Genomic DNA, 19,449 nt, shown 5'->3' with positions numbered 1-19,449 from the left:
CCAAAGGTCTCACCCGCATCGCCTCACTTACTGCTCTCTGGACTGTCTCGCACTTATCCGTGTCTCACTGAGGTGCAAGACCCAACACCATGCTCCAGCCTCATACAAGAAAAGTTTCTCGAAGACTTTGGCATATTTAGTCATGCATCCTACTCCCTTCCCTCGTGATTACGCAGCCTGTTCTGACACCTGAGTAACCTGGTATACATACCATTACGTGTCAAAGCTATTACTTTGTTTTCTCCTTCAGAAACCTTGAAATGGAGGCAGGCATTTCTCATGGTCCTTGCTGTCATTCCATCTCCACTGACCTCAGGGGTGTGCTCTGAACCAGCTCTGGAGGAGCTTCCACGGGTGACCCCATCTTGTTGGTTATCACAGCCTCAGTGCTGCAAAGCACAACAGTGCTGAGGCCCAGCAGCCCCTCCATTACCTTCAGTGGGACCATTCTTGGGGTGAGGCTGCAGTCTACCTGCATGTCCCCCTGGTCAGGACCATTGCTCAGCACCCAGCAGGTCTGGGTTGGGTGGTTTGGGGGTTGGAACTCCACGATCCTTGGGGTCCCTTCCAACTCAAGCCATTCTATGATTCTGTGATTCTACACCAAACCGTACAACTCTGCATTTGTCTCTACTGAATTTCACTGGGCTTTTTCCAATGACATTTCTCCAATCAGTCAGCAGCAATCTGAATTATAATCACAGAATCATCAAGGTTGGAAAAGACCACTAAGATCACCCACAGTCCAACCATCCACCTATCACCAATATTTCCATATATACTTTGCAACTTCCCTTTTTCCTTCTTAGCTTAAATACAATAACCATGCTCTCTCTTGCTTCCTTGAACCCATATTAAAGAAAAGACTGCCTATCATGAAACTTGGAAGAGACTCCTGCAAAATATCTCAACAAAGCTCCTACTCACACATAATTTAATTTCTCTCTTCATGAGCTTTGTATCCACTTGACAGCACCTTCACCTAATTCACTTCCCCCTAACTTGCTTCTACCAGGCAGGACAGTCTCACAAAAGCCTTACCAAAACCATCGAGATATATGGCACTCACAACTCCTCCCTTCCTGACGAGGCCAACAACCATCATGGCAAGAATTCAGGTTGATTTTTATACAGTTTGGCTTTGGCAATGCGCAGCTGTTACTCACTGCTTGTCAAGTCCTACACACCTACCACCAACTTGCCTCGCTTACTCCTCCACTATTTTTTCAGGCAACTGAAGCTAAGCTAATGGACCAAAAGCAAGACGGGGAGGGAAAACATAAAGAACCTGTTTTGTGTTGGTTTTAATTTTTAAGCATTATTTGCCCTTTCTCCTCCTTAATGGATCTCTCCATTCATTATTCAAAGATAACTCTTAATGGATGTGAGATTAGAGAAGTGACTGGAGCAAACAGAAGTGAGTTATGGTTTCCTAACTGCCCAAGACTGATGAATCCGCCCTGAGTAAATGGCAGAGCACAACTGGAAACCGTGTGTCTTGTTCTCTGCCCTGGGTTCCCATTCTTTTGTTCAGACCTCTAGGGTGGAAGAACACGCTCTGAAACTACGGGTGTGAGTTAAATCCTTGATGGAGGTAAAGTATTTGTGGAAGCCAGCTAGCTCTCCAAGCTAAAATAAACGTAGACAAGTCTACAAAGATAGCCAAAGAAAAGGAGGCCCTGCTGTGTGAGAGGAGACAGAACTCGGTTTGTTTAGCTGCAAAATGAAGACAAAGAAGGTTGCCCTGTGGGAATCGGGGAAGGAGAAACACAAGGGAAATGAAAAAATCTATGTAAATGATTCTCATGCCAACATTAAAGTATGCATAAACTATACCATATTACAATCTAACCAACAGAGGAAGGAATTTCTGGGACAGCTTTCCAGCTGACCGAGCAGAGACTAAAGAAACCCTAAAATGTACCATGATTTGTTTACGAAAGGTTGACACGGATGCAACAAGAGGAGATTGTATCTGATGATCTGCGAAGATCCGTCTTGTCGGCACAGCTTGAAATAATGGTCTCCAGCACACTGAGCCAAACCATTTCCAGCAAAACAACCCAAAGTATTTTATGACTGTCCCACTGCTTCTGCTTGTGATATTCTTGAAACTGCACGGCAGAACTCTGCTTTGAAGAAACTGGACCGCTGGTATCGGGTGCACTTCAGAAGCTTTAGCAACTGGGTCACAGTTGCTAAAGCAATATCTGGCAGAGACTTTGCTATTGGAAATGTCAAGTTTTCTGCAGAGATATTCAACCAGAAAAAAAATATATATATCATAGAGATCTGTAATTAGAAAAGCATCTAATTGTTTCATAGGAAGTCAGAAAATGCTGAAATACACTCTTCCACTGTGAGCTATGTACATGGTGGATGGTCTCCAAAGCTGACAGCAGCAAAAATTAACCTTTCAGCATCCCTAGGGTAATTTAATTGCAAACACTAATGAGACCGACTGCACCCTCGTTAGTGGAGCTGTCTGCAGCCCTGGCTGGACACCACCATCCTTGTTATATGCAAATTCCTGTGTTTCATGAGGAATTCCCACATGTAGCCACTTCAGTTTGCTATGCTGGTACACACTTCATAGAATAACAGAACCATGCGAGTTGGAAGGGACCTTTAAAGGTCAGCCAGTTCAATTCCCCTGCAATGAACAGGGACATCTACAGCTACAACTTCCTTCACTCAAAGATGGTTATTTCTGCAATGAGCTCACTGCTGAACCAAAAATTCTGCAGGAACCTCTCCAGCCGCATGGATGCGCTCCCTGGTGGAGGAGCACAGATTGAAGAACTTCATGCGCCTCTAAGCAATTAAGAATTGCATATTAAAGAAGTAAATCTATTTCTCAAATTCGTAATCAGTCAAATAGACTGTGGGAAAGCACACGGGTATACAAGTTCTACGTAAGGAAGACCAGAGTGCCAGCTAAGTAGTGGAAAAAGAAGAAAAAATTAGATGTCTTCAATTCTCTGAGTACGCTGCTTTCTTCTACCCAGCATCGGAGTGCTCGGTTTGTTGTGTTTTTAGTTCACTTTCCCCAACATCAACACCCTGTAAATCCACATTTTGGATTAGCTCTTACGACTCCTTGCCGTTTTCCCACACTTCAGAGTCTGTGAACAGAGAGACCAGAAAGCAGTTGTGCTCTCCGCAAGCAACTTTCACAGACCATTCTTGAATAACTGGAAAGAGGGCTCCTGGGCAAAATTCTTCTGCCATAGCAAAACAGGGTGTATCACAATCCTCTTATTTTTCAAGTTCTGTTAGAAAATACCTGGTGGATCTGGGTTTTTTTCCTCCACGTTTTCCCTTCTCTGCCTTATTTCCATTACGCTGAACAGGATCTTCTCCAAGTCTCTCACTCCTGCTGGTGGGTTTCCAGCAACTCTGATTTCCACTGTCCTTGACCTTAATGAATCCTCCCCTCCTTTTTGGCATCTGCTATCCCTACGTATTTCTGGATGACAGTTGCATTTCCTTTCGGCCTCCATTTCCTTCATTTCACAGGATGGAAAAGCCCGATCTGACCTGTGTGTGTTCTTCTACCAGATGGGTGCATACCTGGTCAGGTTCCACAGCCCCCAGTTCTTTGTAGCTCCAGGACTTTTGCAGCTAGAGATCACATTTGTGTATTTAACAGTGGAAAACAAGCCGTTCTTTCGTAAATTCCCATCTACAGCCACCACAACATCTTGTGATGGGGAGTTCCACAGCTTAACCTCATTCCCTCATGCCTTGCATGTGCCACCTTCCACCCTTAAGCTACAATGAATGCCCTTGTAATGCCTCTGTTACTACAAAAGACCATGAGTTAAATCCACCTCTGCCCACCTTTTCCATCATACCCACAATTTTAAAGGTGGGCTTTGGTCTTCTTCTTACAGCCCTAAGAATCCTAACGTTTCCCAGTTGGTTTTAGAACAGCTATTACATCCCTCTGCAACCCTACTTGCCCCTTTCTTTCTAAGACATGCTGATCTAAACTGTGTATTGTTGAGCTGTGACTCTTCCTTGTCCACTGGAAACCATTTCACCTGTTGTATCAGAAAAATCACATTCAATCTTTCAATTGTCACACTACCCTAATAAGGCTACTGAATTACAGTAAGCCTAAGCCTTGTAGTTTCCATTTCAAAGCAATTCTTCCCAAGTCCTGGAGAGCATACTATTAGTTTGAACAGCTGAATTTTTAGCCCTGCTTCTCCATTCCTCAAAAGCACTTCATCTTTTCTGCAACAATAACATCATCTCTCCCCAGAGCAACTCACTCTCTTCTTTTGGCACCTTTGTTTTCCCTCCCTTCTCTGTACTAATGACAATCACTGGAAATATGAACATTTTTCAAGGCATTCCTCAGCGTCATGCCTTCCAGACACCACCCAACTTAAGTATTTCTTCTCTCATTCAGTAACAGGACCACTACTGGTGGCTTTCCGCCACATACTTTAAGCTAGCAGCATTTCTAAGCAGACGAGCAGTTCAACAGCCCAGCCAAGAAGATCACTGATCCCTCCATCGTGTGCCACCACCCAGAAGTTGCCATACCTTGACTCCTCCTGTTGCTCCTTCACAAGGCCAGCCCAGAGCTCTGCCCCATCTCATGGCTTCCAGCCTAAGCACTCCTCAGGGCTTGTACAGCCTAACCAAGGCCACCCAGCAGCTCCCTGCACACCAACACAGCCCCACTTGCTACCGGGCTATCACTTTCTACCACTCCCTGTTTCCTCTAGTCCCAACCTTCCCACTTCACTGCTTGGCACATTCGTTCCTAGTGTAATGTGAACACATAAATCCTAGCTTGATCCTTACTGAACAGCAACCCCACTTTTTAATAGCAATGAGGTATCGAGTTGCTTATCACCTCTGGCAAGGTTTAACTCAGCTTGACCTTGATATTCTTGCTATATATATATATCAGAGCTCAAGGCATGACTGAGGTACTGCCACATCTGCTCATTTTCCATGCCTGAGGAAGGCAGCTACCCTGCTTTGCAGGAAAGAAATAGAGCTTTATTAAAAAGTGCCATTTTTATCTGTTTGCCCATTGAGAGCGTAGCTCTGCCCCAAGCAGTGCAAAGCCAGTGCTAGTCACCTGTACTCCAAACCACTGACACTTTGGAGATACTGTAGGGCAATGGGACCCGCTTTGCAGGCAGTCAGAGGGAGATTTAATACATGGGTGACTGAGGATTACCTGCAGCAGAGAGAAACAAGTCAAAATAGTAACTTAAAGCTAAGGAACTCATTTCTGTTGTTTCCTGTAAGTGGAAAGTGTAGTTCTTCTCCCTTATGTTACAAACCAAATCCTCAATCATTCCCACTGACGTAGACACCTTGTTCTGTCCACTAATGATGATGAAAATAGTAAAAAAAGGAAAAAAAAAAGAGAAGACAAATCCTGCCCTTACTTCTCAAGATGCTTAAGGATAGAACAGGTGGTCAGCAAGCAAGAAAACAGCAGTATGAAGGGCTGGAACTGGGCACAGTGGCACTTTGGAGAGCCACCGCTGGATTTCCAGTGGGATACAGCCTCACAACAGGTCACTAGTTTTCAGAGAGGAGGGCAGAAATCACAGATGAAGTAGCAGTCATTACTTCTATACATTCTGAGGATGGATACGCTGCATCTTAGGTCGCTGGATACACAATGCAGAAGCATGTCTGCAACTAAATACTAACTGAAAGCATAAGGGTACCAGTGTCTCTTCTCCTGCCCTTAGCCAAAATCTGCTGTTTTCTCTTTGCCATCAGTCTTTCCTTCTGCTCTGATGAGCTTATTCAAGCACGGAGCTGTGTCCCAATGGAAGATCTTCCTACAGCTCAGAAGACAAGTTTATTTTGATTCAACTGCATTAGCTCCTGTGTACTTCTATTCAGTTGTAAAACACAACCCATGCTCTGGACACAAGGAAAAGGTATCAGTACAGCCTCGAGCTTCTATGGGAAATGTTCCACTCAAGGCATCCCTTGCTTACTAAATTACTGGAGCAGCAGTGAAGTGCAATGCTGGAAATGTGTTACACGACTACTAGAAGTGCAGGTTGAGTTTAAACATAGGAAGTGGTAGTTAAATATAGATGCAATGCACAAAGCACCTTCACCAAAACTTACTGCTGTTCTAAACCAAACCACTGCTGAGCTAAACAGGGAAAGCTGGAAACTACAGCATCTTAGAGGCTAGGTGCTTTGTTCTGTTGTAGCATCAGGAGTGCACGCCATAGGAACTTTATTTTCTGCTTTCCAAGCTTCATTTCAAATGTGAAACTTTAAACTAGCAGAACAGGAAGCAGGTCTCTGTCGATTCAGACAATCTCCACCAAAGGTTACAATTTCACCAACCTCAGCTCATCTAAACCCCTTTTTTTTTTCCTTTCTCTAAGCTTCTAAAACCCACAGCACTTAGAGCTTCATTATGGCTTGCTTCTCTGTCTACACACACATTCCAAATCCTCAGCATTCCGCATTTGCTGTTTTCACATTTCATGATGACATTTTCCAGCATTCAGTTTAAGACTGCCGTCTAAGCCAATCCAAGGCTTTGCCCTATCCACAGCAAAGCCATGGAACTCACAGCACCTAGACTGCTGTGGTAAAAAAAAACATGAGACACCCAATGATTGTTAGAAGACGTGATTTGATCCTGCTGAAAACCTGAATGCAGTCAAATGAACTGATAACATAGCAAGAGATGCTAAGCACGTCAATCGATGAAGCTATTACACCTGAATGCCTCTTTAGCTAATGCTCTCAGTGCCTTCCCTCACTGCCCTGCTTTCAGCTCCCAGCTGATCTATACCCATCCTCCTGCAGATATCTCAATCTAAAACGTTGCCCTGATGAAGACGGTTACCCTTTGTGGCTCCCTGATGAAGCATTCCAGTGCACAGAGCTACTTCAGCCAACTGCTTCATTATTGACCAGTTTATACAGGAAAATCAACTTCAGGAACTCTTTCCCTCCCAGAACACCAACCAAAGTAACTACGTTGCCCCAGTTCTGCTCAGGAGTTGTTGGCAGGACTGGAATACCAGAAAGTACTGAGAGACGAGGGGCACACTTTGAGTAGCGATAACAAGATGGGTTTTTTTTATAACTGGGGACAAAAAGGGGCAAATTCAAGCTGTGAACAGCACAGCTAGAGAACACATCAGCAGTACACGCAGCCAGCTGAAGGGGGAGTTCAAGCAAAAAGACAGGCTAGAAGCCATTAGTTTTCTTGACCTGACTTGTTACCAGGCTATTAAAACGGGGAAAAAAAGTCTCTGGTTAGACATGCATAACAAATTGAGGGAAAACAGTGCACGTCAGGCTTCATGTTAGACTTTCCTATAGAACAGCCAGCCAAGAAACTCTCTAACTTACTATGGAAAAATACAAAGTCAGTGTGGACGTGGATTGCTGAGAAAAGGGAAGGCCGCTCGACAGTGAGAAGTTTGAGATTTGAGGCAGCTCCCAATTTAAGGATTTCAGTTTTAAAACACTTCCCACTAAATCACAGACGACAAGGATTCTGTCATCCCAACCAGGAGCTGTGCCAACAGCCCGCCCCACAGAGCAGCACAGTGACTGCGATTAGCAACGCAGCACCTGATCCCTTCCCTATTTCTTGGAAAAATAAAGGGAACTTTACACTTGGAGATTCACCACTTCTGAAAATACACAGCTCCAAGAAAATTAGATTCCCCAGTGAAATCTTGGAAAGAGAAGCCGCTCTGAATGAAACCACCCATTGGATGGCACCACGTAGCTCCTCGGCTTGACTACTCACCATATCTGTAGCTTGATCTTCTTTCCTTGCAATTCAACCGTTTTAATCTTGAAGTCTATCCCTAAAGCAAACAAAAAACATAAACAAACCATTGGTATTTGATTACAAAAAGCAATTCCACGTTCAGACACACAAGCAGCTTTTCTCTTCTGTTGCAGCACCAGGGAACCCGAAGATACCCGAGGAAGGTGGAATGCAAGCAAGTGCCTACAAACACAACCAGCATTCAAAGTTGCTGCCATCAGCCCACGGACACCCCCCAGGTAATATTTCTATGACAAACTGGTTAGCAAAAGCCTTTACGTTTTTCTTGCTTATAGCTAAGAAGAAAAATATATATATCAAATGTTTGCAATTTTTTTGAGAACTTCCTACAGGAAGAAATGTTGGAAGCTAGGTAGGAATTTTAAAATCCTAACTAAAACAGCAAGCTTTCTTTGTTGGATGTTTTTTTTGTTTTGTTTTGGTTTGGTTTTTCTTTGCCTATTGATCTCTTTCAAGTAATGCACTCGTAGAAATAATGCTAATTGCAGAAATCTCTGTGCGTGCAGCCTGCTTGGCACCGCTCAGAGCAGTCAGGGCTCTCGCAGAGCGCGTAACAGGAGCCGGCCATCAGAAATAGCCACGCTGCCGGGACCAGCCGCAGAACCCCACGTCCTCTTTGGATCACAGAAGCATTCAGGGTGAAAAAGACCACTGAGATCCTCAAGCCCAGCCCACCCCACCGTGCCCACTGACCACGTCCCTCAGTGCCACATCCCCTTGGTTCTGGAACACCTCCAGGGACGGTGACCCCCCCACCTCCCTGGGCAGCCTGTGCAAATGCAGCAGTGCTCTTTCAAAGAAGAAATGTTTCCTATTACCCAACCTGAACCTACCCTGGCTCAGCTTGCAGCACCCCACGCGAGCACAGCATCGTGACACAGCACAGCTAAGGTTTTACTTTCAGTACCAGCTAAGATGAAATAATTCACATGCTATGTTGTGCAAATGCTGAAGTGGCACTATAGGAAGTTTGTTAAGAGCGGAGCTCACCAGGGCGGGCTGAGAAGACAAAGAGCAGCATTGGGAAGGAGAAAGTACCAAACCGACAACAGGTTGTTGGTACTGAAACCAGTTTTTCATATTTTCATCATTAATTCTGCAGTAATAACTTGTCTACAAGAAAGGGAAGCATCAGAGAGAGGACAGTTTTAAAAAAAAATCAATGACCCTGAAGATAGAAACACTTTGGGCTGCTGACAGCCATCCCTTGTAACATTACACGTCTGTTAGCTGAGAATTCTGAGAACCAGTAGCTACTCCTATGTGATGAAGAGAGGAAAGGCCCACAGCTCAGGTGTGACCATTCACAGAGAAGCATGGAACAACAGAGGCAACCTAGAACATGTGCTAGGACGGGTGAGTGCAATGCCACGTGCACCCGGTGTGAAATTTCCATGGGAGACAGAGAAACGGGGACACCACTGCACAAGAGCTTGGTGAAACCTCACTTCTGTAGCATGCCCAGAACATTTGCTCGTCCCCAGACAAAATGGGTTTCAACACAAAGCAGACCAAGTGGAGGGACACCCAGCAGCTCCACACACAACCCGTGGATCCGTTCCTTCACAGGAACCTACACAGATCACAGCCAGCAGAGCAGGGGCGCGATGCCCTAACGGCAGCCAGACGCCAAGGTTTGGCTTTCCATTCATCTCAATGCTGATGACTTCTCACACTTCCCAAAAATCTGCTCGCATTTGGGCTCCCTGCAAGCACAGACTTCCCTCTCAACTCCACAGGGCTATTTTGTACCAAGGAAAGTTAAGCAGAATTTATGAGACGCACCGTTACGCAACGGGTCTACGTGGGAAGCCCGCTTCCAACTCTGTCCAGCTCAACCCCTTTCACTCCAACACACTGCACACAGTCCTTCATTCTAACACCAAAATATTGCCTAGGAAATGGTTTGTACATCTCAGCAAGGACACCAAAGCCTCCCCATGCCAGGAGGGCTGGTGCTTGTGGGAAAGACAGTGGCCATGCAGCAAAAAGGGAGAATGGGCCTCGAACAAACACCCAACGCAGCTCTTCTTCCAGAGGCTGTGAGAACACTCAGCAAGTCTTTCATCAGCACCAGGATAAGCACAGAGAGGCAGAACCTCCCGTTTTCAAGGATTTAAAGCAGTTCTGTGATTAAATGCAATAGTTGTTGCCCCGTGCTACGATGGCAGCTCGGGATGCGGACGCTTTTAATTTCAGGTACGTGCGCCATGTTTCCTAGTTAGCCAACTGGGGAGCTGGTAGTTCCAACTTATCAGGAGCAAGGAGCTGCTAACGAAGCTGAATTGGTGAAGCAATACAACTAGTACCATCGATAAATCAATCTGCTGAACCACCAAAAGCCAACATACAGAGCCGCCCCAAGCAGGGCTTAGTCAATGTTAATGATACCCACATCACAGCGCCTTTGGCCAAGCTGTTGGCTATGATGTAGCACTCCAGAGCAACACTATCTCTACTATCAGACAAATGCCCCTGGCATTTGCCAAAAGATCTCATTTAAGAGTATTTCAACCAGTGACACTTGCTTGCAAGCTCTGCTCAGATAATGCAGGATGTTTGACAGCCACCCTGCGCGTGCGTTGAGATAAAGTGAGCTATTAACCTACCCAAACAAATTAATTCTCCTCCCTGAGAGGGATTTAGCTAACTCCAGTATTTGGAGATAAAACAAATCTCTAATTCCATGTTATACTCAGCTTCCACTCCAATTACACTGTAATACTAGCTCAGCCTTCGTAACAAATGTTATAAATAGCAGTGACTATTTGCCTCCAACTGCTTTCCAAGTAGTTTTAGCAGACTGAAAAAATGAGATTTTTGCCTGGCTGCTACGGGCTGCTCTGCCCACCCACTTGGAGTAGCCAGGTTACACCAGCAGCATTTAGGTCGGGAAGGAGTTTTAAGGTGATAACGGGCACAAAAACTGAACAGCACCCAGAACAGACACGTTGGTGTCACGGGATAATGACAGAACTAATGAATTAATGATGAGCATGAAGTGATTCCCTCATTAAGTGCTGATAAGGTGTTCATCAGCTTCAGCAGGGCACGCTGGAATTCACAGAAAAACCTGGAGGCACATGGCCAGCCTATTGCACATTCAAGGTAATGCTGCCTTTTCAATTAAAAATGCAGAAACGTTTCTATTTTAATATTCTTCACCCAGTTTAGCAAGGAAGCCTCAGGCAGTTCATCCAGGCCTCTTAGCTCCTTCCTGGGCCTTGGAATCACCAAGAACCAAATTCAAGGGTTTAGAAAGCTGCAGGCCGGGAGTTTTGGAAGCCAACATGTCAGACTTGTGCACCAGACCACTGCAAGGAAGCTCCTATACCCGAACATCAGCAGGGGTCATTGCTGCTGCTACTCTGGACAAAGCATTGCAACGGTATTTGCATAGGGTTACATACCCGATGGTCTTGGTGAACACAGAGCTGTTTGCTCAGCAGTTTTGGGCTTCTATTGCTCTCAGATGAAAGACATTAATGAATGCCCGGGAGTTGTGACAGCACAACAGAGTACTTTAAATGCATCATCACCGCATGCAGCTATAGATCACCTTAAGCATTTTCCAGCCCCGACAAGGTTTTGTAGATGCCTCCGCTGTCATTAAATCACAAGCCAAAACTGAAAGGCAGGATGCCATCAGCATGAGAGGGAAGGAGACATTCATTCTGCGCTCCCTGTCAGAGCTGCAAGCAAGAAGCTGGCCCCTTGCAGGCAGCAAGGACTGAGCCTGCATTCTTCCCCCAACAAAGCCACCATTGAGCCCCGGTGGGCAGCCCCAGGATGCTGACAGCCAACCCGCAGCACAGCGCCCTCGGCACCCCACCACGAGCAGCACTTAGTGCACTTTGTGTGCTTCCTTGGTTAGTAATTGCCTTGCAACTGTAGTTGCACCGCGCATTTGCAAAGCAGGAAAGCAAACATGCAGTGACTCACACTGCAGCATCTGCAAGCCACCCACCGGCGCGATACACAACGGTATCAGACAAAGAGATGGAGTTCTGGTTTTAATTAAACTCTTTGTGATCCCAGTTATTGCTCAGGTCTTTCAAAATATTTACAAGGTACTCATACCTACACGGGATGAATATACAACATTCCCAACCACGCTCAAAAAAAGTGCAAACACTATTTTTCAGAGGCTTTAACTAAATGAGTTCACGAGGGTGGACAGTGATAGGACAAGGGGGAAGGGTTTTAAACTGACAGAGGGGAGATGTAGGTTAGATATTAGGAGGAAGTTTTTCACTCAGAGGATGGTGATGCACTGGAGCAGGTTGCCCAGGGAGGTCGTGGATGCCCCGTCACTGGAGGCATTCAAGGCCAGGCTGGACGTGGCTCTGGGCAGCCTGGTCTAGTGGTTGGCGACCCTGCACCCAGCAGGGAGGGTTGAAACTCAATGATCTTTGAGGTCCTTTTCAACCCAGGCCATTCTATGATTCTATGAGTTAGTTCTTTACAGTTAGTTTAGAGGGGCAGTAGCAAACTCCATGCAGTGAAGAACACAGCCCAGTAGAAACCTCTGATCTACGTTACATTCATAACCATTATATTCTTTAACATGTCCTAAGGATTTACAAAATAAATATTTATAATTTTAAAACCACCCATTTTCCATTTTTTTTTTCTGTTGCCTTTCATTTGGGCTCTGGACTTGGAAAGAAGCAAGAATGCTTTATGACAGTGCTATCCTTACAAACAGTCCTAATGAACTCTGTGTGAGAACGGAAAAATGCTGAATATATGTGGAAGCACATGCATATATAGAAGAGCTTTTGCTGGAGCTGCAGATCTCTAGTGAGATTTTAATCTAATTATTACAGGGTAAGGTTCCACTGACTTGACGTGGCCTAAGAAGGTGTTCCTCTAAATCAGCTGCAGCTCCTTTCCTCTTCAAAAATGGGAGAGAGAGAGAGAGAGAGATCTCCAGGGAATATCTGAAAGTGCCCTCTCTTTCCATGGAAGGAGCATGGATAACTGGTTCAGACAATCAAAGAATCATTAAGGTTGGAGAAGACTTCTAAGATCAAGTCAAACCTTCAACCCATCACCACCATGTCCACTAAACCACGTTTCTTAAGTGTCAAAAGAAAGAAGACATCTTTTATTTAAGCAGCTGAAGTCAGGCATCTCATCCATGGTATTTTCTGCCTAATTCATTACAGCTCTCCTGGAAGCGAAGACAAATGAAGCCTCAGAACATAGCCTCCCTATCATGTCCCTTATTTTCAGAAGTGATCATAGATGGAATACTGGGACATCCAGTATGGGCCACATGTGACCCCAGTACATGGAATCTTGTCTGCCTACTTCCTTCTTATGGGATGCCTTGGTAACATTCCTTGCACAGAAATCCTGGAGGGCTGTGATTTCAAGGTAACCTGATCTCTGGCTGAGTAACAGCTTCAGGATGTTCCCGGGTCAAGATGTGTCGAGTAGATACAGACATTTCAAAGTCAGGTTGGACAGAGCTTTGAGCAACCTGATCTAGTGGACGGCAGCCCTGCCCAAGGGGGGTGGACTAGATGATCCCTGAGGTCCCTTCCACCCCAAACCATTCTATGATCACTTTTTGCCCAGGTACATTGGCACAACTTGATTCCAGCTCAACGGAGACCTGTGCAAGTATGTGCAGATTCCACAAGCACATAACCTCATTTAAAGGATCTTATCATAAAGACTTGTTAAGAAGCGTGGTTGGTTTTTTGTATGTTTTTAATAAAACTTACATTGAACTCTACTTTGATACTGCAATGACTTCCCAAAAGCAGCACATTTATAGCTGATAAACTTCCAAGTTAGATCATCCAGTAATAATCTCCATTCTGATTCCCTAGAAGGGAACCCGAAGAATGCCATTTTCCCAGGTGGAGAGGAATGGGGCAGCCTTTCCCAGCAGGGCTTCTCCCTTTTCCCATGGAGAGCAATTCTTGCAGCCCTCCTGAAGTTCCCCAGCACGCCTCCCTTCACTTGGTCCAAGTGATGGAAAAGGAACAAGCAGCCACCACAGTGAGCCAGTTTAAGATTTGTGTTTGTAACCTACTCGTAGGGAACCTACTTTAGCAAGGGGTTGGAGTAGATGACCTCCAGAGGTCCCTCCCAACTCTCCCATTCCGGGATCTTTTTAAAAGACCATTAGGAATATTAGGAGTATTACTCTTTTAACGGAGTATTTAGGAATTAGTGAGTGTACAAACTAATCATGACTCAGAGCACACTGGACAAGAAACGTAAGTTGTTCGGGCTCATCCTTTGGCAGAAGCACAAGTTTTGATCATCGAGAACAAAATTCAGCTGACAAAGGAAGCAGCAGGCAGCTCTCAGCGAGCTATGACAGGCCTGCACAGCCCCACGGCGATTCCTTCTAACACACAGATCTGCTGTGCATTCACCTACAGAGGAGAGAAAACTCTCAATGATCAGTCTCCGAGTGGGCTGGAACCATGTCCTCCTCATTGTAGCTTAGATCTCACATGGGCTTCTCTATCTGGCCAACAGGTAAGACTCTCTGGTTATTAATTCCTTTCAGTAGACATGCCACCGATGGGCATGTTCAGCGGGCACAGTGGGGATAGGTTGACAGCTGGACTTGATGACCCCATAGGTCTCTTCCAACGATTCTACAATTCTATGAGCGTGCATAGTGGGGATGGGTTGACAGTTGGACTTGATGATCTTTTCTAACCTTATTAACTCTATCATTATATGATCGAGTTTTCTTTCCCAGGGGATAATTGCAATAGAACAATAAGAGGATTCACTAGACAGTCTCAAATTCTTGCTCACTCAGTTGAGTCTGAATGAGATCATCAGAGGAAACCCGAACACCTAGATGACTTGGTTCCTTTTAGGCAATATTGAGAAATCGCAGATCCATGCGAGGAGCTGGCACTTTAGGTCACGACTACATTCTCTAACCTGAAGACTTTGCTTAGCAGCAAAGGACTATGCTGCATTTGAACTCATGCTTGTCTTTAGCCCTGATCACTCCTAGCATGCTCAGCTACGTGGGGAAGGAACAAAGTAGGAAGATGGAATGGCAACACAACCACAACAGAGAACAAGCGATAAAATCAAAGCCATCAGAAGCATACCAGAACCTGACAAGGTGCAAACACACGGTGCTCGTAATCTAAACTTAGCAGGCAATTCTCATTTTGCATAGGAAGAGGCACAAAGAGCCCTCTCGGCAGCTCCACGCCTCCAGCTTTACAGGACTGAAGCTACTCTCCTCTCCAGCTTTCAAACAGGTTTAATCTCAGGAGCAAAGAAGCTGGTAACTAAATAAGACTAGTGTGCTTATCTAGCTGGCCAGGCTACTTGCTGGCTTCCTTTGTGAGCGTGTACGTGCACACATGTGGAGCTGCATGCGTTGTATGCATAACCAGGAAGCTGCACCTTTTCTGCACTCGTGTGGCAATGAATTCCTTGAAGAAACAGAAACCAGAGTATTAATACAAACCTACCAATAGCACAAGCAGCTCCCTCCTCATCTTGGAAAGGTGAAAACCAAGATTGCTGAGTGCAAGTCTGCAGAGAAAACCTGCAGGTGCACCAACCACTGCAAGCAACTCCATAAGCTAAGGGGTCATCATGCACTACAAGGACTCACTGTTGTAAGACAAAACTAAAACAAGGCACCTATATAAAAGAAAGTTTATAAATAGCCTGTTCTGGTTCGGGGAAAGGAACAAGTGGGGAGGAAAAGAAGAGAAAGGGAGAAGGAAATTGCACCAGGTAGCACTCATCAGTCAAGTACTGCCTTCTCTTTTTGTAGAGAAATTTTGGAATTGTAAAACTGCAGCAATAAGTTTATTCGTTGCTTTCCAAAAAATTAAGTGCAATCAGAACAACAGGGACAGAGGCAGATGGAGAACAGTGAAGGCAGACACGTATCTCTTACCCGCTAAATACCTGGAGCCAAGCAGTCTGATTTTAACTGTTGGCCTAAGGTAACTCCAAACAAACTGCTGCAAAACAAAGTAAGCTATAAATAACTCGCTGTACCCACTGCACACTCACTGTTAGGGCAGAAGCATTCAATAATTGAAGTAAAATCCTGTATGACTTGCTAAGAAGCAAGAGCCTCTAAGAGCTCAGTGCCCCAAAAGGAGGGGAGAGCCAGAGCAAGTTGAGCAAAGGGTCCCCAGAAAACAGTTGTGACTGAACCCTTAACTTGGCAATCACAAAACCAGGTACTGAACACTGCCCAGTGGAGCCCTCCAGTACAGGACAGTGACAAGTTATGGTCTGTTCAGCAGAGGGCCACCAAGGAGATAGAGGAGGGAGCACTCCTTGGTGAGACAAAGCTCACTCTTGTATTGGGGGTCCAAAACTTGCCCCAGCATCCAAGTATGAGAACCTATAACCCACACATGACCAGCCTGCAGGCCAAGCCAGAGCTCCAACCAGTGCTGTGAGCCCAACGACCCAGTGGCACAGCAACATCCCAGCTGGATTACAGCTATGCTCTTCCTGAGCATGCCAAATGCTCAATAAGGTCAATGCCCATTGCCCTCCTCTCCTGCAGCTTCCAATCCAGTAACCTCACCACAGAAGACAAGGATAGCCAAGCATATTTTGCCTCTGGTAAATCCATGCTAAGTGTTCCCAACCACTTTCATGCCCAAAAGTGGCTTCCACAAGGACTCGCTTCTCATGAAATCATTAAGGTTGGAAAAGAACTCGAAGATGATCAAGCCAGGATGAGGGGAAATGGTTTTAAACTGGAAGAGGGTAGATTTAGACCACGACAGATTTAAGTGCTGGGATATCAGGAAGAAATGCTTTACTGTTAGGGTGGTGAGACACTGGGACAGGTTGCCCAGCGAGGATGTGGATGCCCCCTCCCTGGCAGCATTGCAGGCTAGGCTGGATGGGGCTGTGAGCAACCTGGTCTAGAGGAAGGTGTCCCTGCCTACAGCAGGGGTTGGAACTGGACAATCTTTAAAGTCCCTTCCAATGCCAACCATTCTATGATTCTATAATTCTAAGTCAAAGACCACCAAGACAACTGACTCACTGTACCACTTGTCTGTTCTTTGTAAATCTTTAATTCCATCATATTTGATATTCCCCAACCAAGAGTGTAACACAGTACTAAAGATATAAGCAGACTAAGGGTTTACGTGGTAGTAAAACATTCAGTGAGTTCATTTGTTTCATCTTCCCTGCACTGAGGTTTTGCCAGTGCACAGCGTGCAAACTGGAACAGCAGCAAGAACTCACTCTTCCTGCTCTGCAAGGTTTCAAGTCATGACTATTTAGCAATTACCAAAAGCCACATCTAAATGAGCAATATCTTACACAAAGTCTTCGGAAACATACACTTCATTCATTGTAGCACTTTTAAGACAGCACCACAACAATCAGGTATGGGAAAATATCCATGAAGGCAGTGTTCTGTTTGAGAGCTCAGATTTGATCAAGCTAGGTATGTGAGAACAACAGAAACAAGTGATTTAATTAGATTAATTCCATCAGCCACAAGCGATGATGTGATTAGTTTTCCATTTTTTTCACTCCTCTTTCCCACACACGCTGGCAATGCTTCCATTTTCAGATTGGATCTACCACTTGAGACTTCTCCTTCCAGGAAGGACCTTCCTTAAGTGCTTACACAACCAATTAAACACTTCATTTCAGTTCCCTCACTTCAGCAAACATTCACTCCCTTATCATGAGGTCACCGGCTTCAATCCACAACACCTTGGTAGCCAGTACTGGTAACTAATATTTTACCTTGGTAACTAATATTGTATCGACATATTACCAGCTTGGGACTTTGTGAAGGAGACTGCAGGACATGAGCAGGAGCACTGCTGCAAGATATCTCCTACCAATGACCTGCTCTTAAAGCAGATGACAAGCCTGCAAGGCAGCAACTTCAGTGTGACCTACATTCTTCCAATATAGATGCCTGCACTTGTTGTGCATCCAAATGCTGTCACAGATTATGAATAAACAAGTAACTGAACTGAGGGACGTGGTTAGTGGGCATGACAGGGATGGGTTGACAGTTGGACTTGATGATCTTAGAGGTCTTTTCCGACCTCCACGATTCTATGAAATTAATTAATGAAAACCAGCCTTGACCTACCGATAAGTGGGACCCAGCTGAATATTCATTTGAGTGACAAATCCACCCAAATGGCTTACAACGCCCCAGAACGATCAAAAGGCCACTGTTATCCAGCCTGACCTCTTATCTGAAAAAGGTCACATTCTCTGAATTCAGTCACATCTTCATAGCTTTCAGGAAGAAGGGATCTTCGCTCAGTGCTGCTGTTTCCCATCTGCAGTTGCCTCGGAGCAGGCTGCCTCCTGTTGCGGCCACAATCACCAGGCAGTTCAGAGACAGGCAGCCAAGTTCAGCATTACACAATCCAGAACTACGAGAATCACTGACACTTTCTGAACTTGAAATTCTCTTTGAAGTGCTCCCGCTCCCCTTCAAACAGGCAGACAAGTTGTAAGCGTGCAAGCTTCCTTTGTGCACCAGTTTCAAGGCTGAATATTAAAACTAGGTCAAGACTACAGCCTTTGAGTGCACCAAAACCTTCTCTCTCTACTCAATGATCAGAGATTTATATGACAACCATAAGCTAACACCTACGTGGTAATTCTGGAGATCATAACAAAAGTCAACATTGCTATCAGAAACTCCTTAAGAGCACTTGAGAGCAATATTCAAGTGAAAAACATCAAGTGATGGAGGATAGAGGTGCTGTGAACTGTTTTCCACACACCTTTATGCTGCGCCCACATAGCGACTGTGACCTTCCAATCCACTGCCAAACCTAGGTCTTTACATGAGCTGGAATACAAGTTTTGGATTGGTTTTTTTTGTTTGTTTTTTGAATGCAGGTTGTGTCTACACATTTAGGACTTAGAAGGCTCTAAGGAAGCAGACTGTATTAACAAGGTTGGAATTCCACAAAGCTGCTTCTCTTGAAGCCGCATTGCTCAGATGTTTAACAGATTGATTACGAGAACTGTTGTTCATCCCCATACCTGGAATTAAAACAGCAAATCCAAATCATCAGCAGGTGAGGAAGGCAACACGGTCATTCAGCACACTGCTGTGGTTGATGTCCCACCGAATCCGCATCGAGATATTCTAAAATGTCACTGCCACATTCAGTAACAGAAGGGACGATGACTTACCAGGAGCTTTACAAAGACCTCAGACTTCAGCTCCCTGACTTCATCCAGTGCGTGCGTTGAAATCATAGAAACATTCAGGTTGGAAAAGGCCTCTTAGATCACCAAGTCCGACCCCACCCCACCCCACCATGCCCACTGAGCATGTCCCCAAGTGCCACATCTCCACAGTTCTTGAACACCTCCAGGGCCAAGGACTCCACCACTTCTCTGTGCAGCCTGTGCCAATGCTTGACCGAACACTGCCCAGCAAACAAAAAGCTAGCAACTAAGTTTATTTGCAAAGGTTAGTGCTATACACGGTGTTCCTGTGAACTAAGGACAATGACACTGCAAGGGGAAGAACTAAGATATATGAGCTTAAAAACATCAATCAGAGGTGCCTCGCTGTGGGCCTGGAGGGAAAGATCTCTTACTGAAGTGAAGCTGTATCTACAGGAGCTCAGAACAGCATG

At 45.2% G+C, this 19,449-nt stretch overlaps 1 protein-coding gene across 1 annotated transcript in view; it reads right to left on the bottom strand.

The window, feature by feature from the left end:
- RAB10 (RAB10, member RAS oncogene family) overlaps positions 1 to 19,449 on the bottom strand; it is a 39,401-nt gene that overhangs the window by 9,303 nt on the left and 10,649 nt on the right. The window contains exon 2 of the mRNA XM_021393070.1: positions 7,781 to 7,841. Coding sequence (XP_021248745.1) covers positions 7,781 to 7,841 — 61 coding nt within the window. The remainder of the gene's footprint in view (positions 1 to 7,780; positions 7,842 to 19,449) is intronic.

The sequence above is a fragment of the Numida meleagris genome, chromosome 3, assembly GCF_002078875.1.
Source record: "Numida meleagris isolate 19003 breed g44 Domestic line chromosome 3, NumMel1.0, whole genome shotgun sequence".
NCBI lineage: Eukaryota > Metazoa > Chordata > Aves > Galliformes > Numididae > Numida > Numida meleagris.
The sequence above is the reverse complement of the archived record's forward strand: the minus strand, read 5'-3'. Positions and strand labels throughout refer to the sequence as shown.